Genomic DNA, 23572 nt, shown 5'->3' on the forward strand with positions numbered 1-23572 from the left:
GTGTGTTTTATTTTCCTATGGAAAGAGAAAGTTTAAATATAAGTGCAAAAGATATTTCGCGGCTTACACTTTCGTGTGTCCTTGTACTCGTTCCTTTCAGAAATGAACGATTTAACTTTTCTTTAGACACATTACAATTGGTAGTGCCACCGGACTTAACTTTTATGGTAATTTAAAGCGCCACGCAGGGTCGCATTCTAAAATTCTAAAACATGTAAATTTGGTATGCAGTATTCCTTCTCAACACCGCCTGTTTTATAAATATATCTGCAAGAAAATCCATTATATATTTAGATATTTTTACAAAACAAAATTTTAAAAATTAATATTCACAGAACAAAATATCATTATTCTGAATCTGAGCTATCAGAGTCGGACAAATCTGTTTCAGGATTCTCTATTAATAGCAAGTTCATAACATCCTCGTCCAACATACTATTTCAAAAGTTCGTCTACTCCTGTTGTACGAGCAGCCAAATGTGGTTGTTGGAAAAATCTTCTTGCGTTGTTTCCGTTGTTGGTATTACCAGAACTAGGCAATGGTATGTCCACCAATAGGTCCATTTCTTTTCGTATGTTTTCCTGTATGCGTTTTTTTATTTTCTTCAACAACATTTTTGTCAGTACCGCGAACTTGCCACTTTTTTATTGGAAGCCTATAAGAAATGTGCAAGACACACTCGAAAAACCTAATCCAGGCATGAAGACTTGATAATCCATATTCAAGGAGACTATACAATCAATTGGAAAACTTTGAACCAAATTCAAGTCATTCATATTTTTTGGTGTGGCTCTGCATATTACGCATGTTTGGGAAGAAGACTCCGAGATAACGCTAAAAGTTTTTCCATCCAGCATAGTCATGTGAAACTGGTGATGAATACTTAAAGAGTTTATTTGTGTTGGTACAATATTTAAAATGTGGCTTTTAATATTTTCAATTTCTCTACGAGTCAAGTCAGCCGTTTCTTTTTCGCAGAGAATTTTTATTGGTCTACAATATCTAGTTGAGGAAGGTCGGTTGTTTATCCATAGAATTTTCAATCCCTGCTTTATTTGCAATGGTACAATACAAACTGAAAATAAATACTGATCGATCATATTTCCTTCACAATCGCTGAATTTTTGCCTATACGTTGAGTGTCCGCTGCTGCCATCACAGCCCCATTTGTAAACGGCAGTTATATTAGTATTGTTATTTCCAGTCTGCTTTTCAAAAATTTGTGGGTACGCTTGAATGATCCTACCAACAGTATGGTCCACTAAACTTTGCGGAATAATCAGTGACTGTTATTTCACTCGGATATCAATCTTTTTTCGCAGAGCGTAGTTTATCGTAGCCTGGGTATATATCGGCGTTTTGACTTTTCGCAGATTTAATATTTTATTGGAAGGAGCGGGGGGGTTTTTTATCGATTTCATAACTTTTCCGCAAAATTTACTTTCAGAATTAAGCATGGATACAACCTTCGAAGCACTGCGTTGTCTAGCTTTGTACAAACTAGAGCTTGCAGCTACCAGCAACGCTTCGGATGATACTTCCTGTACAAGGTCAGACACTTTGTCAACTTGTGTCTTACTAGAAAGTTCTGCAAAATCTTTTTTTGGACGATCAACATCTACTTTAATTAACGATAGTGGCGTATCTAACCATTCCTGGTGTCGTTTCTCAAAATACATTTTATTTTTAGCACAACTCTTCCACCTTTCAACAAGCCTGCTATTAAATTTTCGTAGTTTCCTACCAACTTCGCAACGCTGCTGAATACTTAGGTTATTATTTTTATTTAAGAACTGTGCCGAAAGCGTAGTTTTCGATAGCAAGAAACTTCTTCCTGGGTATTTTTTCGTCCAGCCATACTAAGTAAAAATTGCGTTTTGGTACTGAGACCATTGTGTCTAAAAAATGATAAATTGATGGGTAGTGGGTAGTAGCGGCTCAACTAAGACATTTTGAACACACAATAAAACACGCTCTCACAAAATTTTAAACTTAACTTGAATACGCTTGAATTTTATTAATTTCTAATCCACGAAATACAGGTGTAGGCTACCAATATCATGTTGTTAATACAATTAAATTCAACTGAGTTTTATAAGTAACACATACATAAATAGATCAACCAAACATATTCTACATATAGTACTTACCTTGATGTAAGCTATAAAGTAAAGTAAACTTTTAAGTTAATAGGAAAAAATTTTATTATTTACAGCGAAATGAAAAGAACATTCTATAAGGCAAAAAAAAATCGTAAAGCACTTGCTAAAAAATATGTTGCTTGGAAGTGGTAATTAACTATCGATTGTTAACTAATTGAAGTATGCGTTATCGATAGGAAATGCAAAATTTCTGCATTATTAAACTTGAAAATTGAATAAAACGCCGCTAGCGCATCCAAATCGCCCACTGTGCTATCTGGCATCTCTTATGTACTTGTTTATTACAAACTACTGGCAACTCTGGCTTACTTGTCCTTTTTTCCTCTCTCTAATAAATGGATTTGACATAATCGAACGTGTTTGGTTTTTTATTATCGAAAGGAATCCGCTTTACGTTTATTAAAACCCGCGAACGCTATTATGCGTTAACAAATACATATATGTATGTAATTCGATCTTAAGGTCGAAGTCGAAAATCACTTTGTGTGATTTATAGCGCTGGTTGATAATTTGAATTGTTGATTATGTCAGTTAATGTTTCAATTTTTTTTTTTTAACACCTTGTGCATGGCTGGCTTCTGCATTCGACAACAATGTTTACGAGTATCCTTCATCGATGCAGATAAATAAAGGATTTTTAATGTTTAAATAACTTTCATACGATTTAACCCATTATCCCACTTCTGATTTTTGCGAAAACGCATCTGTATACTATTAAACTTTAAAATAAACGTACAACCGGAGAGAATTCCGCACTAGACTTATATTACATTTACATTGGACCGAAATGCGTGATTTGAAATCAGTCATCTGAAGGTGTTTACTACACTACTTAGTTCGCATTTCCTTTGTGTCAAAGACAAACAAACGCTTTTGTGGAACTTGTGGAACTTTTGTTTCTGAGTGAGTTCAATAAAATAGTACGGCAATTGGAACGCATTTTCTTCGTGATTTTGTTTAAATGCGTTCAAATGCGTGATTTTAGAAATGCGAATTTGTATGGGGAAATGCGTAATTTGGTATTTGTTTTCTCCCCCAAATGACGCATTTGGGTTCAATGTAAATGTAATATAAACTTCTGGTTTCCCAGAACCTTTATTTATATATATTACATAAATTCTTACTCTAAATACATAAATTATCACTTATCCTACATACTTATTATCGGCAACTACTTGTGGCAGCAAAGTTTGTTGTTGGTTTAAGTTTCCGATAAGAAACTAAACAGCATCTGACAACACAACATAAATTACAACGGACGCTAATGCTCTGGTTACCCAGAGCCTTTATTTATAGTAAACATTACCAAACAAACGTACACTATTTTGGTAACACGCTAAACTTGGTGTTTTTTGATCCAGACCATGCTAGATTCTCTACAAATTTATTCACAATTAATTTTCGATCAGCCAACTTCATCGCAAAAAAAAAAAACATAAACAAAGAAATAAATTTAGGTTTTGTATCGTCGTAAAACCTTCATTGTGAACAACCATTGGTTTTGATTATTATAAAGCAATTTCCAAATTGCCACGAATGTTCTTGATTGTTTAAGATACGATGCCTCAATCGACTTTGGTTCCTCTTCTTCTTCTTCTTAATTGGCGCTATAACTACCTAAGCAATTTTGGCCGAGTTCAAAAGAACAATTAGTTTTTTTTTTTTAATTAATTTTTGTTTTTCAATCATTGTAAAAGGATAGTTCTTCTCTTATGCTTTAGAATCTTCAACTGCAGGGTATTCGCGTTTCCGTGACTACTGAGATGGATTAATTGAAAGAGGTGAATTTTCGGTTTGAAATTCTCAAAAAATGGGTATTCAATTCAAAGTACGCAATTCGCCACTTCAAAGTTTGGCAAAAATTGAGGAAATTGATAAATTCAAATTAGAAGGTTAAGCTAGGCGCCAATCTGGATGATGGAAGCCAAATCTTGAAAGTCAGCAGGTTAGATCTTTATAAAAAAAAAAATTCGTCTTTAACTCTGACTATCATAAAATACTAACAGTAATTTAACAAACACAATTTACAAAAGACACTGATGATCCGCGGTTGCTTAAAATCTCGTATCTATCATAGATTCGTTGATATCATCGAAAAGTACATATACTATAGTTAAGTGCAATTAAATAATTAACAACGATACCAGACCAAGCAATAGTAGGCTGAGTTGTAAAATAGCAATTTACTTAAAAAAAAAACCAATAAAATATTTTGTAGCAAAACTATTGTTGTCGATTACCGCTTGACACCTGCGTGGCATTGACTCCACTGTAAGAAGCCCAGTCAAAAACAGTCATCAAATTGTCTTGAAAGCACTGCTTTGTACGTCGAGCTGTGTTTCGGATCGTTATCATGCTGAAACATCCATATTACGGGCATGTTAGCTTCGGCAAATGGTAAGATGATTAGGTCGTTCATAATTGCTACGTACAGGAACCAATCCATACGTCGCATCAATTTTGTGTATAGGCCCAACGCCTCGCCATGACTTGCCTGCCCCCACATACTTCAGTGTTGGTGTTGTGTACTTACCTATCCAACTCTTTGCGTTTTGTGAGCCTAACATTAGTTTTTGCATCCGACAAAACTCTGCTAATCTTTGTTTGGTCAAAAAAAAAAAAATACATTTTTCCACTCGCTTGGTGTCTAGTGGCGATATTTCAAGTCGAACTCCAAACAATTTCAATTGCGATCAAAGAGCAGTTAAATGCTTCCAAAGAGTCCTGCTTCTCGCAATCGCCTCTTAATTCTAACTACAGCAGATGCGTTCTCGTTTTCCCAAAAAACCGAAGCTCTAATTTCCTCGGCAATCGTATGCGGGTCCTTTCGTGATCTATCAGTTCGTATTCTCTTCGACGTTGTTTCACGCGGCCTCTTTTTTGCGTGGAACTTGTTTTGTTGTCTTATTTTAATTGTAAAAATTGAATTGCATTAAACGCCATACTTTTCGAAAGGTTGAGCGACTTCGCGATTTCACCGTTTGACTTCCATCCTTCCGCAAGTTAACGATAACGCCCGGAGTATCCTCACTAAAAGATTTCTGTTCACCCAAACTTTTCTTATACCAAAAAAAAACTTACCTGAAATGTATTAATTTCCACAAAAAAAAACTTGAAAAAAATATATGCGCGTTGTTAATTATATGCTCGACCGTTTTAGTTAAATTCACCATGAAATTTCGATTTCTTAGTTACAGCAAATTTGTAATATGAAGTTTTGACCACTTTCGCGAAGCATACTTTTTTATGAAAGCAACTAATAAAAATGTAACTATTCATACCAAGATTTTAGGTACAGGTTCAAAATATTAACGTGGCCATGTCGTTGTTAATTAGTTGCACGCAACCGTACATATTTGAAAATGGAATTGAGTGAGTCGAATTTAGTCTGTTATCCCACTTCTGAATAATGCGAAAACGCATTAATAATTAATTTACTTGTTCAGGTCATTGTTGAATACAGCTAAAATAATCGAGCCTTTATTTATAGAAAACTTAAAACTATTCTTATCTCTAACTAGACAAACGCATGTATGTAATAATATTTTAAATTTAAATAGTTTCCTAATTGTAAGAAGACTGTACCAAGGGATAATCACTTGCACAGAAATTATCGCTTGGCTTGTCTATTTGCTTTTAAACATAAATAATAAGCAGTGGAAGATTCCACTGTTACCTTATCGGATCTCCTTGATTATTAAAAAAAAAAAGAACTATTTCGTGTATGTATATCTTTATGTCAATGATATAACAATAATATGATGAATCCTTTTTAGTAGAAAATGCTTCTGTCCAAAAGGAGAAATCGAAAAATAGAGACGGGGTCTCTTGGATTCTAGCATTCGCTATCGCTAATTTTGATCGCTAATTAATCTCCAAAAGAATATCAGGCGCGCCTAACAACATATAACATCTAGTTAAAAGCCCCCTTCGTACGGCCAGCTTTGGCTGATTGCACATTGCAGCTGTAACGTTTCCATGTTACATACTTTTAGGCGCCACAGATTTGCTTTTAGAGAATTTTAGCGATGGATTTTTAGTGTAGCGATTATCAGAATTTTACTGCTGATCAGGGTTATAAAAGTATAATTAATTTCGCTGTTAAATAAAACGCGCGTTACTTTATGTGATCACGAATGTGTAGCGCATAATGTGGAAATGACGCTTAAGCTAAACCTTTTGGCAGTGTTGAATTGGCGCTGCCATATTGTTAGGGTTGCCGTTACAAATCAACCAAACGTGGTCCACCATTCTTCTTTTCTCTCTATTATTACTATCGTTGAGATCCGTTATTGAGGCTTTTAAATAATTATTAAGATTTGGTGGATTGCTTAATATTTGTACAGAGAAGATACACGGACACTTATGGCACTCAGATAGAACTCAACCTCAGTTTCCTGAAGCGCCTTTATTTATAGTAAATTCTTATCCTAAACTATTGTATACATTGAAATGTACATATGTACATATGTATGTATAACTTAAACCTAAAACCTAAATAAACAACAATACTCATATCAGCATGTTTATAGTAAGTATGCAAGTACATATTAACTATCTATGCGGGTGTTTATTTGCACCCGCTGCTATAGATATGAGTATTGATGTTCATACATAAGTATGAACAATATTTATTCAATTAAAATACACTTTGCTTAACGTAAGAGTTGCATTCTTCTTCTTCTTCTTGATTTGCGCTGTAAACGCCGGAGCGATTTTGGCCGCCATCCGGGCTTGTTCATTTTCATTGGTAGGAGGTTTGGAAATACCTAATTGCAAGAAGAGAGTTTGGAATTTTCCGGCAATACAGAATCTCTAACCAGGTATTTGCCAACATTAAGTGGCTACCTATAACTGTAATATCGTGTCAGTCCATAGTCCACTCAAATATAACTTGGTTTGGCTTTCGCCATTCGGCTAAAAAAAAAAAAAATGTTGAACCAGACCCAAATTCCTTCAATTTGCTTTAATATCGTAATGAATGGTTGTCTTGAGCTGATTTTCACTATGCCAAATTTTGACAGCCTTTAGTATGAAGTATTATGATAAGGCCGTATTTATCTAATTTCTGCATTGCTTTCGTATAAACGTTTTTTTTTTTTCGCAAAGTCAGATGTATGACATTAGGAGTGAACATTTCAAGACTTAAAATTATAAAAACAAAGAAACAAACTCAGGGATCTGCGACGAAAATTTAAAAGATAAGGTTCTATAAATGTGTGTGTATATTTTTTACAGAACTATATAAACGTAACTTTTAAATATTCTATGCGTAAGGAAACGTCGCAGCAGCAACAAACAATACAAGAAAGAGAAAGAAAAAAAACTAAAAACAATTTGAGAGGCACAGTTGCATGTATGACGCTTATGTGTAATCATTTTTAGATTGAAGTATACATATGTATGTACATATAAAAAACAAGAAACACAATGAAGTCCTAACCTAAAATACGCATAAATATGTTCCATTAAATGCATGTAAGCAACAAGGCAAATTGATTAAAAGCTTTACAAAAATATATTCGATACTATTTTCATAACGGGACATACAGACACCGCCTCAACAATTTTTTTAATTTGCATTGTTATTCGCCATATATATTATATAGTAAAACAACAGCCAAATAAATTAAATAATGTCGAGGGTGCGAATTATTTGCAAATTACCAGGAAAAAATGATGTTCCAATATTATTGTATTTGTATCTGTCTAATGTTTAAGTATCTAATTTATAAAAGCGAAAAAGAAAAATGTAAAAAAAAAATATTAAAAAGTAGAAAAAAGAAAAGCAAAAAATGAGTAATTTGAAGAATTTTTGTACCAAAACCGTAAAATTAAAAAAAAAAACAATGTATTGCAGAACTAAAAGCATAGAGTAATAAAAAAAAAATAGTTAATAAAGTATAATTTGTAATGTCGGTGCAAACTGGTGGTGACCTATAATAAAAATGTAATATGATACACATGTATTTAAAAAAAAAAACATCGCATTTTAAAAAATTTGTTGTAGTATTTAAAAATTTGTGATTGAGTGTAGGTACCAATAACCACACTGCACCGACAAGAAGCGAGTACGAATGAACCGTTTCAAAAACTGTGTACACCTTCCATGAAGGTCTTAGAATAATTTGTGTAACACATTACACTTTAAAAAAGCAAAAAATTCTGGAAAAAAATTACGAAGCCGATGAACACTTTAAAAAGCGTATAGCGCCCGTTGTTAGATTTGTAAAAAAAAAAAGATGTGCAGATCATGTGATCAAAGAAATGGCGTCGCGCCGCTAAATAACTATAAACTTAAAAAATACACGAGAAAAGTTTCTAACTTCTAGACGAAACCAAAATCACTAAATTATTGAAATATCATGTGAAACTCATGAGGTTAAGAGAAATAGTTTCTACTACCGAACGGGAAACAAATTCAGGAATGCCTGATTAACTCTGTATGTAATTGTATGTATAAAATCGTACGTGATCTTAGTGTTGGCAGGATCTAAAATGTCCGAAAAATGTGTCTTCAACGACAACCGCATCGACGGCTATTTTGGCGTTATGTATTTGTTAGGCTCAAATCTTAATTAATTATAATCATAATTCATGCGTTTTTTTTTTTTTGTTTACATATCTGCGGATAATCGCTTAAAACTATATTTTGCTGCACATCTTTTAAATAATTATACACTTGGTTTGCTATTATTTCATATATTATTGTCAGATTTTGAATAGATTATGGTGGATAAAAAATGTATTAATTTTCTTCTAAGATACGGCAAAATTATTGAACATTTCTTGAGCTCATCAAGCTATCACATAAAACAAGAAACATAAAATGTAAATTAAAAGGGCGTTATATCCTACACCAATATCACTGACAACACTTACACAAATACACTTTATTCTAACCTATCCCCCCTCTTGCCTGTCAAAACTAATACCTGTACTTTCCCCACACATGAAAACACCCACCCACACTACATCCTACAATCCGTCACACAGAAAAAAAAAACACTTAAGGGAAAATGCTTAAAACTGCTGCTCTAATGTTTGTAATGTATTCAATTTGTCAATGTAGCTATTGATGGAGCGAACGGAGAAAGAAAAAATACAATAAATGCATTATTCCTATTGAAAAGGAGCAAACAAAAAAAGTTCAATTTTTAATTACTGGAATGGAATGAAAGAGGTAAGACATTTTATTTAATTCTACAGTACTTGCATATGTAGTAGTTGAGTTGATCTAGGCCGACATTCAGAGTCAGTCAGCAGTCTAAACTGTTCAATTAAAATACACATCTCGAATGCATTATAAATGAGTTTCAATAAACATTTTAAGTTGCAATAACACATATTTAATATAAACCTTAAGCAAATACTTCAAAGATGTATGATTTTTATAAATTAAAGAAGCAACTTTAAAAGAACTCCTCTCCAAAAGGTCTTCTGTGATGTGTATGTCCTATAAAAGCCCTTTTGGAACGACTTACATGGGTAGCGAAAGAAAAAGCCTTTCAATTTGTGCCACTCCATACAAAAAAAAAGGAGAAAGGAATGTAGAGTGGGAGGCCTCTTGACTCTCAGGAAGGCCTTTCAGAACGGCTTTTAGCTCCAGAAATTATATACTGGGTAGAGTGCCGTTTAAGAGATCCGAGCTCGAGCTTGAGTTCTCGGGCAGCGGAACTTTTTTTGCTTCTTTTTTAATAATTTTTTTTTCTTAATGTGATGTGGGTCGATGTTCCCTCAGCCATTGCCAAATTTGGTTTTGAGACAAACCGGTTACGGCGTTTTGCCATCTTCCCAAACCAAATTTCACAAAGGATGACGGAAAATCGTTCCACATTACATTACACTCCTACCCTGGCGAAAAAAAAACAATTTTTCGTAGAAATGGTATAGAATCCTTGAAAATCAATATTTTCCAATCGCCAAACACTTTCTCTTCAGGAGACTTCCAGAAAAAATTAGCAATTGTTTATTTAAATGTTTATTAATATTAGCAATTTTGTATGGTTCCCCCAAATATCAAAAAAAATTTTAAATAAAAATAACCAATTGGGTAATATTTTTTGAAATCTCATGAAGAGAACCAGAGTTTGCCGACCTACGATAGATTTAGTGATAGCCCTGCGCGCGCTGGCTATTCCTAATAGTCAGAATATATTGTTGCTTTACTGTTGCATCCGACTCTATTGCCTAAGTTATACAGGCTTCGAGGATACCTAAAACTTCCGCTTTAAAGATGCTTGTATACTTGATCAATTGTAGAAAAGAGCGGGCTTGTTCGAGTTACAATCATAACCGCAGTGTTGCGCGAATTATTGAGAGTATCACGTTCGGTGTGAATTTCCAGCGACGAATTGTCAGTTGGGCAGTTGCAACAGTGTTGCAAATTTTCATCAGTACAGCAGTAATGCCGCTTTTATTACGTGCCTCGAACAGGCCCAGCAACACCGAGTTTCTCGGGTTAGACTACCGCTTCCACACTGCAATCCATCGGTTTATAAAGAGACAGCCTGCATCTGCCACTCGGTCTCTCCTCCAGTCTCTTCTGGATGCAAATAACACTTGCACGTTACAGCTGAGGTTTAGATTGCCTACCATATAGTTTGTCGTCCTACTTAATTGCATGTCATTGCGCTACGTAATTATTAGAAAAATGTTGCTCAACTGGAATCTACTGAAATACTTCAGAAGTTGCAGACAGATCCAAGTTTTCGCGTAAGACGTGACGATCTTTCATAAAAAGTAAAACTGCCACATTTATTGAAGCTTGTATTTCGATTTAAGAAGAATTTGTATATCCCTGCTTTAAAACACCCCACTAGTCCCTATATTTTTTTGTGCTAAAAATGCGTCTCTGTAAAATGTTTCTTGTTGTCAATGCAGGTTTCATTTTAATTATCTTTACGCTGCCACGACTTGTTGCAACCTCTGACATAATGCCCCAGTCACTTGCATTGTGATGGAAAAGCAATAATATTTGACCTGGTGTCGCAAGTTTATTGGAATTCAGAAGCCCTCTTGAATTGCCATTTTTGAGCCTCTTGCCTTTGCAGGCTTGATGACCGCCTAATAATCACTTATTTAGATAACCATAAAAAGTGTGATGATTTCTGCTATTGCGCGGACTTTCTGACGGGTGGTATAAGTACTTAAAGCACGCACAGCAAGAATTCCCTCCCGCTCGGATTAAACTTGTTAAGGAAATGAGCGAGTGCTCTTCCTTAAATTATAAAATTCAGTGTTATTTCGAATCCAGTTTTCTACCATCTACCAACTGCCACGATTCAGATAAAGGGATAGGGTTTTTCGTACATAGATAATAATTTCTAAAATTTCATGTAGTTGACCTAGCAATGCCTAAACCTAAAATTAAAAAAAGATGCTGTTAATTTTGTTTTCTTTGTTTTATTTAAAAAATTTATTTTTTAACTCAAATAAAAACGATTTATTTTTCCGAGAAATCAAGGCGATTCCATATGCAAAGGATTGCAAGCAAAGCGTTTCTTCGAAAGGAAATACGACGAAAGTAAGCCTCTTCATCACACCTCGATTGCAGCATCCTTCACTTCATCATCAAACTTGATCTCCTTTCTGCCTCTGAATGTGATGTTGAAGCACTTTATTGAAATATAATTGACAACATAAATTTGTTGCATGTTTGAATGTTTTTAAAAATATTAGTTTTCTTTTTTAAATTTAGTCGCAAAATTTAGAAATCACTTGTCCATGTCATTGAAAAATAAACTTAATCAAAAATTTTAAGGTTAAATATTATATGTAAATATTGGGAAAAATCCAAGAGCAATAGAACTGGAAAATGCAGCCCGCCATGCTTGTGCAGCACAATACAGTGCAAGTTTCCAACCAGATTGAAGTGAGGAACGTTTTCCATTGAAAATAGCATCAACTTGCGAGAGTTTTGATGTTACTGTACAAAAACTGCCTCTTATATAAAGTATCGAACACTTTCGCCAATTGGCTGTTAATTGCCCTCAAGGCGCTAAAGCGTGTGAATCATGTCCAAAACTGTTTTCGAATTGAAAATGTATTCGATGCTCTCGATGGAAACATCATCGGGTATCACCCTACTAACCTTCCACCTTCCTCACAGGTTCCAACGTATTGCTCACATGATATGAAAAATTACGATGAAATTATTTTGGTATCAATTCGCTTCCATAGACACATGACATGTCTGTCCTATTCATACCTCAAACCTGGCGTTACTTTATCTTTCGTTTCTTTTTGCGGCGTCCTTTTAGCTCTCAACTCATTTTGTTTTTGGATTTTGTTGTTTGGTTGTATTTCCTTTTTTATCCTTTTCGTCGCTTCCAATTTCTCCTATTTAACCCATTTACGCACACGTTTTGCGCAGATAACGCACAGACCACTCTGTCGATGCGTACTCGCATTTTTACGCTATCGATGATTCGTACATCGGAATTGCCCCTTACTTGTCACAGCACAGCATTGCCCCAAATATAAGCTATATACTCCGGGTAATTTTGAGCGGAATTTTATTTCTTAATCGAAATTCCGATTCTGTTCGATTCTATCCATGCGGTCAGAGATCTATGTCTGCTGTTTCTGCAATTTTTTGTGTGCACGCTTCTTGTCTTCTTTGTTCTCTTTCGTTACATCAAAAAGTTTGTATTTGTTTGATATGAATTGTTGGTTTAACTGACTGCTGCTGCTTTTGCTTTTGTAGTTGGAATCAACCGTTGTATCAATAGGGCTGCGAGAATTGACTCTGGCTATTCAAGCCCAAATTTAGACGATTCGTGTTAAGATTATCCTGAAGCGAAGAAAAAAAAAATAGCTTAATTTAATCATTGCCATTAGCTAAATTGTAAATTATAGAACGAACATTTCAATGTATATAGATTAAAATCTAATACTTTATTTGAGATCACTAATCATTTAATACGTACCGTACTAAAATTAACATCCTGTGAGAGAATATTATCTATTTGCGAGATTTGGCCAAAATCTTGCGACAACTCCGGCTGCTGTGAAAGTGTAAAGCCACCTGGTTGGCTCATTTGTTGCGACATATTTTGCTGGGTTAGTGGTAGGGCATTGTTCTGCGATGAAGTGGCAACCGATCCAATCAAAACATTAGCAATATCGTTGGCACCAGTTGCAATCGAAGCTGTGGCTGAAGGTGTTTGAATGCTGTTACGCGGTTTTGCATTTTGCATCTTATTAGCCGCGCCGGTGGCGGACACATTATAATTATTAAAGAGTTTGCTGCCTCCACTGGCGCTGTTATTGTTAACCATTCCGATTGCCCCTAAGCCACCGCCAGTGCGGCGGCCCTGTTTTGCTGCCGCTTGAATTGCCTGCTGATGTTGGTTGTAGAAACGCGGCGGAATATTGCTCATGTTCATGAACATGCCAACAGGTACTGGCATGTTATTCATTGCTGCTTGAGCACGCTCGGGCGAAATGTAGCTGATCGAGTCGTGATGATGATTCCACTGATGAGAGTTAATAGCAGATTGTTGTGTTGTTGAACCTGGACCGCTATTTCGAGCCCCAATCGGACCGAAGTTTCCGCTCATGAAATTGTTCAAACTATGGGCTGCGGCTGCCGCTGCTGCTTGCATTTGGGCAGCTGCTGATCCGCTCCCGTAACCCAAATTATTATTACCTCCAAATCCCAAACCTAAGCCCAGGCCGCTGTTGAAGTTAGATGTATTCATATTGCTCGATGCATATCCATATTGACCAGAACGATCGTAAATGGAGCCTGGAATCATTGCTTCTTTAGCATCGGCCATCATTGTAGTCATAAAGTGAGCACCCATATTTAGAGTATTGACTATTTTTTTGGGCTTTTGGAATTGTATTAATGATTCCTTCAAATTGTTTAGGGAACCTTCTACCAACACCTTGCGATCTTTGTAGAAATTCAGTAAGTGATTCCAAAGTGGTTGCTTGGACAACACCTTAGGATTGCCCACAATTATTGTACCGTACTTTGAGCGAGTTAGTGCAACATTCAATCGACGAGGATCATTGAGAAAACCGATACCTATATTAAAATACAAGTCAATTTAACATAATACAATTTGTACGAAAATCGAATAACCCACCTTGGCGTTCATTTGAACGCACGCAAGACATTATAATAATGTCCTTTTCCCTGCCTTGGAAAGCATCCACGCTGGCAATCTCAATTTCCTGATACAACCTTGAGTGCAAACTGCCTTGGTATTGCATGTACTGCACCAAATACGCCCGCTGGCCTTCATACGGCGTAATTATGCCAATTTGCTCTGGCTTAACGCCTGCCTTCAAGAACCGTGTTGTTATTTTTTCGACATTTGCTGCTTCAGTACGATTCAAATATGAAGTTCCCGATCCCGCGATTTCCTCTTGTCCCTGAGTCACAAGGAAGAACATCGGCCTATCAGGTTGTGGCCACGGGAAATCAATTTTGAGTTTGCGATCTTCGGCACAAACACCGTTCTGCAGTGAGCCCTCATAGAAGAAGTTGGAGGGAAACTGGGACAATTCCGGATGCATACGATACTGAACTTCAAGACGGAAAGGCCGAATGCCCAAGACTACAAGACGTTCGAATAGACTTTGCGACAGGCCAGCTCTAGCTGCTTTCTTACACATAACCACCGGTCCCAACTGACAGTGGTCGCCCACAAGGATCAATTGTTTTGCACCCAATACTACTGGTACCATGCATTCGGGCTCGGTAGACTGCATCGATTCGTCGATTAGAATAGAAGTAAATTTTATTCGTGCCAACCGCACGTCTCCCGCGCTAACGCATGTGCAACAAATAACATCAGCAGCCTCGAGCAGTTGATGTTCCGCGGCCCGCTTCAATGTTCTGTATCGCTTCTCATCGGCTGAACTTAATTCGCCTGTTTCGTCTTTAAGCTGTTGCAATTTTTTTAACTCAATATTTGTGTCCATATTACGGATTTGATTATGTAAAGCTAAAAAGCTAACTGGACTATCGATAGCTTCACGAGATTTGGCACAAAGCCGCACCACCTTCAAGTTTGTGCGATGGATTTTTTCCGTAAGTTGGTCTACAGCTGTATTGCTAGGTGCACAGACAAGCACGGTGCCTCCGTGTTGCTTCACCAATTGGTAAACTATTGTTGCAGAGGTCACAGTTTTCCCAGTACCTGGCGGACCTGAAAATTAAATAATATATATATATTTAACTATATGTACAGCACGATCGATAGCATTTTCTCTGAATATGAAAAAAAAAAACAGTTTTACCTTGGATCAAGCTTAACGGGCGTTGCAAAGCGTGTTTTACAGCATACACCTGCGATCGATTCAAATCCGGCAAATTGGGAGCACTGAAGAGTTTTGGTATTGGTCCTCGAAATAAAAGTTCATCACTGCCATCATGTCGGCCATGTCCTAAAAGTCGTGCGTATATATAATTAGATACGGAGCTGCGGTCCATGGCGAATACTTTAAGGGCACGAGTCATTCGATCAAATGATGTGCACTTCCAAATAAAGTCCACCGCAAAATTGGAGGTGCATTTGACTGGCGCTCCAGCTGATGATTTTAGTTCCAATCCTACATCTTCGCCGTAATTATCTGGCACTTTTATGACATGCCCAATTTCACTCCATGCCTTATGAAGTTCCCCCACATAACGCAATCTTAATTCATCACCATGCATCAGTTTCATGTCCGAATCGGTTTTGGCGAGCGTGAAGTAGGCTATGGTCTTTTTGTTTAGTCCAACATCCCAACGTACTTCTATACCTTCTTGAGTTTGTGATTCTTTCAATTTCTTATCATACTCTGCTTCTAGTCGTACTAAAGGCCCAAACACTTTTTCATATTGGTAACCATCTTCATAACGTAGAAGCACTTGCGATGGCTCCGTATCTATTCCAGGCTTTTCCAAATCTTGAAATGTCGCATCAATATTCTCTTTCCACAACTCCTCCAACTTGTTTATCTGCGCTGCGGATATTTGTCGCGCCCGCAACTGTTCTTGCTCAGTGGGTACCTTTACCAACCATGCCAAGAATGAGCGATCTGTTATTAGCGGCTTCCATTGCTCTTGATCCCAGTTCATATCTTTCAAAGAGTTTTGAGCTGCACATGGTTGGCTATGTAATAAACTAATTAATGGATTGTGTTCGGCAAACGCTTGTTTCTTTTCTACTTACCGACATAGTAACACCACTACAGAGTCTGCTTTCGCCGGAATAAATCCTAACACGAAAACATTACGCACGCCACACGAGTAACACTCCAAAACTGTTTCTCCAAGAGGTCCTTCGGAATGAAGTGTCACTTCCCGATGCTTCGCTCGCACCAAATGGTTAACAATATGCGACCCGGAAGTGCTACCCCGTCCATTACAGAACCATTTTTTGCAGTTATTGCACATAACTACAGTACCAGGATCGTGAATGCCACAATATTTGCAAGCATGTGTAGGCAGTTCCTTCACTGCCAGTATTGATGTATCGTCATCCTCTTCCTCAAACTGCAACTCTGCCAGATTGTTTGCTAGAGCATTTATCTTGTTCTAAAGGTGTTAAAATACACGTTTGAGTTTAAAAGGTATAAACATATATTTTCGGTAGTAATTACTTGAGCTGATGTACTGCCACCAATCCCTTCCAGTTGAGAAGCCTGTGTTTGTGATTGTGAGGGTAATGTAAAATCCCGAAAATCGAAGTCCGATGCCTGTGTATCTGCGCCAATCAAGTCATTCTCCTCCGTATCCAGAAACGTCAAGGTTTGTGAACCAGGCCCGTAGGCGTCCACACTCATGGTTAAAGACGAATGTTTACGTCGTGTCGAAGACTACTATAGAGCTTACTTTTTGTTTTCGTGGTAATTGCGCGTTGAATCTGCCGTTTTTCAATTTCTCCTACGCAAAACAGAAACCACGTCGGTACTTTTTTCCCAAATATAAACCGTCCAATCAATGTATGTAGACGTTTACGTTTTTGTCACCGTCCGACTCGCTGTCGTAAATGCGTGCAGTGAAAAAGTTGTTGGTGTTATGTCGTCGTTTTGAACGGCCGCTATTTCGTCGTTGTCACGCTTCTGCTTTGTTCTCTTCACTTATTTTCAGTCTTTCTTTTGTCCAAAAAATATCTTTTTTTCCAAGTGCACTCCTTGATAGCTGACGACAAATTTTTTGATGTGAAGCTTTTCAAGTCAATTGCTAGACCTCACTTTTTATAAACGGCTTGGAGCCTTTTTTTTAATAAGTCTTTTGTCGCTCTACTTTATACGCAAATTATAAATTTATTCTGATTCACAGCAAACTTTTATGACTTTATCCCATCAAGCGGGGTGAGAAATTCCCTCACATTTCCACACCGCCTTGCCAGACATTTAATTATGTTGCATACGCATCAAACATCAATCAAACATTGGGTTAATTAATTAAGTACTTTGCAATTAAGGAAGCAATGCCTTAAAACCAAAAAAATTTGGTAAAGTTAATATACTATTTTTCATATCCTATAATGGAAAATATACACGAATACTTTGCAAGTGAGTGAATTCCTAGATCCGGGAGCACTTTCGAGTATCCGAAACAGTGTTGCCAGTGCCACATCTCAGAACATGTGCTATTTTGTATATTTTCCAATTTCGGAATGTAATCTCTAAAGGCGGACCTCCATAAGCCTGCTATAGTGTTCAATGTGAGCGTGAGCGTGAGCTTTTTATTTTGACCAATATCTTCGTTATTACTTAACTTTTTGCAATAGTTGATACATCAAAAGATAGAGAATTAAAGGCTACGTTTCTTTATACATTCCGGATAATCTCATTTCACAGCCAGAATAAACAGAATGTGTTTGAAATATACGTTAACATATCATCAGGAACGTTCTAAAGAATAAGTAAACAAAAAAGATTATTCCAAACGTTCAGAATGAATAAAGAAATTCAGCCAAAATACGTTCACGCTTACGCTCGTATTGAACTGCATATCAAGCTATAGCATGCGTATCCGTATGCGTGTGTTTGACATTTACGCTTAGAAATCAAAATTCATATAATTTTCTAGGTGATGCCATAAAAATTTTTATATTCAATTTTTCTGTCAAACGCACGCATACGTATATGCATGCTATGGAGATCCGTAAGTGTTTCCACCGCGTTTTCTTTGGATTTCGTTGACATTTGCTATTTAGTGTGTGTGTTTGCATGCGTTTGTTTAAGTAGATAATTTGGACATTTCAAGTGAAAAAGTCTACAGGGTTGAAATTTTTAATATCTAACGGTTTGTTTGTCTTACAAAAGTGGGGATTTCGACAGGATTCCGTCATTTTCGAACGTTCGCCAAAATGTTTATAGGGTTGTTTTATTACACCGTAAATTATAATGAACTGTTAAATCCTGAAAACGCTAGTACTTAAACCAAATTTACATAAAAATGCAGTTCTGGTTCACGTTATTCTACGTTTTGCTTGAAATACAGTACTGGCGCACGGCAAACTTCGACGAATTGGGCGATGCTGTCGTTACACACGGCGATTTTTATTGCGGCAACTCGACTTGTGTGCCAGAGAGCGTGACGAGGAAAGGAGAGGGGCACCAATTTGCTTGTGCTCGAGCAACACGCTTTGTGCTCTCATTCGTCTCTATAAATTGAGTTAAGGCTCAGTTATGCATACTTTCCACTGCACGGCATAGCATGTCATTTTACGTAGAATCCAAAAATCAACAGACTTCTACATATGTAATGCTGTGCATTGGGTAACCGCTTACACGCAAAGCTCATTTAACAGATTCCCTATGTGATGACTCTCATGCAATACTAAGGGCCGGTTACTCAATGTCTGGTTAACACTAATCTGCGGTTAAACATCGTTATCGACGTTACCGACTCCCTGTTGTATGCATGGAGTCGAAGACGTCGATAACGATGTTTAACCGCAGAATAGTGTTAACCAGACATTGAGTAACCGGCCCTAAGTATGTATAACTGGGCCTTTAGCGGTTCACAGCTGACAACAAGACATGATTCAATAAAAGGCCCTACACACGCATTGATTTATCGGCCAATCAGTTGACCAACCTACTTAACGAAACTCAACGCACCAACCAGTTTGCCGATTTCATTTGAGTGACTGTTTTTGAACTGTGAACACAACAGCACCGGTAAACTTTTAAGCTATGCCAGGAAAGCTGCTCATTTTTATGTATTTATTACTGCTACCGCCCCCGTTTTCACAAATTATACGCATTTTCACCAGCGAAAAGAACCGAAAAACACATGTTAACGTTAATGTGCCTTTAAAAAAAAATGAAATCGCATTTTAAGCTACCAACTTGTATACACACAGAGCAACAAGTTGACCAACCTGCCTCAAAAATCAAAAACTTTTGATTTTCTCCAACCTGACGAACAACTTGACGAAGGTTTGCCAACTTGCCTACACACGGCTTATTTACCACCAACTTCTAGCAGTTGGCCAACTGCTTGGCCGATAAATCGATCCGTGTGTAGGGCCTTTAAGCAGTGGCACCGTGTCGCTTCTTTGCAAATTTACTTTGAAAAAGTGTATCTTTGCTGAGAAATAGAAGAATAAGCTTTTGTGCAATATGTTTATTTGTATATGCGTATGAAGCACATTTAACTGATGAAAATATAAATTGTTTTTAAATTGGATGTTTACATAAATCTAATAGTAATTTTGTTTTAGTTTTGAGTCCTTTTGCAGTTTTTATGCAGCTAAATAGCACATAAATTACGTAATACATTTATATATATTCAGCCTTATCATGAGTTTCATTTTCCCTGAACCGGTTCACTTTTCACTTTTGGTTTCCATGATTTTCGGGTGAATTTTTTTTCAGGCGAAACTCAGAATAAGACAGATTAATATTTCGCTTAAAATGCCAGATTTCCTACAAATGCGTTAGGTTTTACAAAAGGAATTTCACTACTAATTACCTACTTTGCGTACTTTTCTACTACCATTTTCGCACCAAGGGATTTTATACTTCCCATATCTCCGTCCTTCGTAAATGTAACCTTTTGTAAGGGAGTGTCAAGCCGCAGCTGTCAATAATTATCTAACCATGTATTATCGGCTGCATTCCTTTATTTATTCTGAACGTTTGGAATAAACTTTTGTTTACCTTTTCTTTAGAACGTTCTGGTGATATGTTAACGTATATTTGAAACGTATTCTGTTTATTCCGGCTGTGAAATGGGATTATCCGGAATGTATAAAGAAACGCAGCCATTGAATCATGACAACAAGAATTGCATAAAAAAAAGTCGCCGTGTGCAAATCAAACGAGCAACACCAAAAGGGAATATGAAAAATCGCCTCGACCAAAATTTCCATGAATAAGCGCAGACTAAAGCGAAGCGCACATTGGCGCGATTCTGTCGTTGCGAATACGTTGCGAATTCGGCTGTTAACTTCGAATCCGCAAACGTGCGCACACTTGAGGGATTTTTTCGCGTCGATTTCCGATGTACAATTCACTCAATTTTCCCTGTATTTCGTGTATTTTCGCACTCGGCGTGCCCAAATCGTACAAAATACTATTATTACGAACGTTTTTATTAGTTTTTGTACATTACACGTTTTTTTTTCTTTGCCTTTATTGCTGTGACACCTTTCTTCTTCTTCTTTGACGCCTTCAAAACGCTGCAAGCCGCGTTTCGAACGCGTCAATAGAGAAGAACATTGAATGTTCGAAAAATTCGCAGCGACGGAATCGTGCAAGTGTGCGCTAGCGCATTAAAATGTATGGGTAGCATTGTTGTAATTTTTGGGCTTGCGGATTCCCAACGACAGAATCGCGCCAATGTGCGCTTCGCTTTAAGCTGCATTTACGCTGACGACACACAATCAGTTTTACCTTTCAATTTAATCTCACACATTACTTGTGAAACGTTACTAGCCATATAGCTCCCCCTATTATGAATTCGTACGATGCACGATAACCGCTTGCATTCTGTTATTCTCTATTACGAGTCGGTCTTGTCGAATGAGATCCGATAAATGTGAACAAAAACCACACTCATTCACAACAATACATCTTTCGGGCGTATGGAAAGGATAAGAGCCAAATTACACGATGACTTTTCACCCTGGGTGGAAAGTCATGCGTGTCGAGCTTGTTGGCAAGAAGTGTAGCGAAGTCAGCGGGGTAGGCAAGCAGCGAAATCGAGGGGTTTTTTTGACTTTTCGCTTTTATCGAGTTCACTTTTTCGTATTTTTGCTTTGAGTTCGAGATTTGCTCCGCTTTAAAATTGAGGACGAAAGAGTTGACCAAAGAAAATTTGACGTTTAAATGTCAAAAATACGCAAGAAACGCCGCAAAGAAAAAAGGTATCTTGCACGAGGATTTTCGAAGACTTTTTTAAAAGGGAACGTGCCAAAAACGCAGGGTGAAAAGTCGTCGTGTAAATTGGCTCTAATACGAGCGTTTATCGTAATTGGCTCTAATACGAGCGTTTATCGTAACGTCATCGTGTAATAAACAATTTTATGGAATTATCTACCAAGGTGCGTTCATGAAAGAAAGCAGATGAACTGAAAATTTAAGCAATTTATCCCTTTATCGCTTTATATGAAGACCCCTAATATTTAAAACATGATAAATTAAACGAACTACGATCCTAATTATCGACTTTAATAATCGATTATTCTATATCGGAAGTTTATTTCTCATCTCTAAAAGTAATAGCAAAAAAGTTAAGCTCTCGTTTACACAACAATTTAAATTGATCAATTAGGAGTTAATTGCGATATTTTAATTAGTTTATTGAAATTGTAATTAACCCAAAACAGAGATGGAAAACAGTAGCGGTAAGGATATATGTCTATTTTATAATTTCCAAAACAAGGTATTTATTAAATTTTCTGAAAGGTAAGAGACGACGCAATAGATGGGAAGAAGGCGGTGAAAAGGCATTACTGCAAATATGGGAGGAGAAGGTGGACAAACTTCGCGCCTTCAAGAAGAACCACCATGTCTTAATAGAGATGGTTGCAGAGATGGAATTAATGGACTACTATTACAATATGAGGGATATAAAGACGAAAATGCAAAATATGGTCGCCCGCTACCGGTAGCCGGTTTATAACAAATTTACTTTCGAATGAATACAATTTTCGAATATTTGCAGAAAGGAAAGAAAACTAGTAAAATCTGGAATGCCTTCAGTTTGGGACTACTATGAAGAGATGCACGCTATAATGACTCGCTATGAAAGTAACAACAGTGAAATACTGGCAAATTGCAGATCATTTAGTGCTGGTAATGAATATTAACATAAATTAACCGAACACGTATATACATCGCACTTGTTTTTAGTTAGTATAGATTTAGTGGTACATGTGGCTGAGTGGTTAGAGGTGCGTACACCCTTTCCGTAGGTGCTGGGTTCAATCCTTGGTCCGGCTATATGTTAATTTTAAAAAAGTTTTTTCTAACAGCCGCCGCCCCTCGGCAGGCGCGTTGGCAGACCTACGAGTGTATTTCTGTAATGGTCACAGGTAGCATCCGCGCAGAGAGCACAGCCCTTAAAAAAATTGAGTAACGTTAAAGGCTACAATTGATTTTTTGTAGTCATGCAAACGCCCTATCACAGGCTACCGAGATAGGTCGATCTTAATGTAAGAAGAGCGGTAATTTTTGCATACTTAATCCAATATTTTAATTTTTTTTTGGATTATGACTATTGAAGTAAACCCAGCAAACATTTGGAGTCGTAAATGGACTCCTATTTCGGAGCCTTTACGCTCATAATGAGCTCATTTAGGTGTCCGATATGAGGGTGATTGCCTTCCTCCGAAGGTCGCCTTATGTATGTATGTATATGAGCTTAAATTCATACATCAAATGAGCCTCAATATGAGTCATATTGGAGTCTTATTGGCCTCATGTACGGCTCATTTTGGACTCTTTAAAACAATTTTTGGCCTCATACCTATATGGATCATTTCAGACTCTTTTTGAAGCTCTTATCGGCCTCATAAATTACTACATTCGGACTCTGCTTTTAGGCTGTTCTTTAAGTCTTATGGAATGCATTACATTTGCAAAGGCATTCAGCAAAAATTTCTTTCAAATAACATACATACATACTTACATCATATATGAATCCTAAAAGATTCATATAAGAGTAAACATTTTTTGTTTTTGAAACTCATATTTCTTACCACCTAGGACTCCTTTCGCACTTATATATTCTGAACGCTCAGAAATGTTTGCGGGCAATGAGGGATATGTACAAATGTATGTATGTATAACAAGGGCTAATATTAAATACCTTTTTCACAAAAACTAATTGCTGATGTTTGAACCCATCTTGGGCTTAATTGTCATCGGTTATATTAATGTCGTCTATGTATATGTATATCTGTGGTCATAAGCATAACCAAGCCTAAGTCGACTTAAGAAA

The 23572-nt window shown here is 36.8% G+C and overlaps 2 protein-coding genes across 2 annotated transcripts; one reads left to right on the top strand and one right to left on the bottom strand.

The window, feature by feature from the left end:
- Positions 1 to 12197: 12197 nt before the first annotated feature.
- LOC118753584 (regulator of nonsense transcripts 1 homolog) lies at positions 12198 to 17692 on the bottom strand. Its single transcript, XM_036488467.1, has 6 exons — positions 16768 to 17692; positions 16338 to 16702; positions 15421 to 16277; positions 14262 to 15329; positions 13095 to 14200; positions 12198 to 12958 (listed from the first exon to the last, which is right to left on the bottom strand). Exons 1-6 carry the CDS (start codon positions 16948 to 16950, stop codon positions 12890 to 12892), a joined length of 3648 nt encoding a protein of 1215 aa, XP_036344360.1. The 5' UTR covers positions 16951 to 17692; the 3' UTR covers positions 12198 to 12889.
- Positions 17693 to 21829: 4137 nt separating this feature from the next.
- Positions 21830 to 23256, top strand: LOC118753583. The gene is made up of 3 exons (XM_036488466.1): positions 21830 to 21974; positions 22036 to 22237; positions 22295 to 23256. The coding sequence occupies exons 1-3, from the start codon at positions 21959 to 21961 to the stop codon at positions 22437 to 22439; spliced, it is 363 nt and encodes a 120-aa protein (XP_036344359.1). The 5' UTR covers positions 21830 to 21958; the 3' UTR covers positions 22440 to 23256.
- Positions 23257 to 23572: the final 316 nt, after the last annotated feature.

This window comes from Rhagoletis pomonella, unplaced genomic scaffold, assembly GCF_013731165.1.
Source record: "Rhagoletis pomonella isolate Grant_MI unplaced genomic scaffold, Rhpom_1.0 Rhpom_scaffold_02646, whole genome shotgun sequence".
NCBI classification, from domain to species: domain Eukaryota; kingdom Metazoa; phylum Arthropoda; class Insecta; order Diptera; family Tephritidae; genus Rhagoletis; species Rhagoletis pomonella.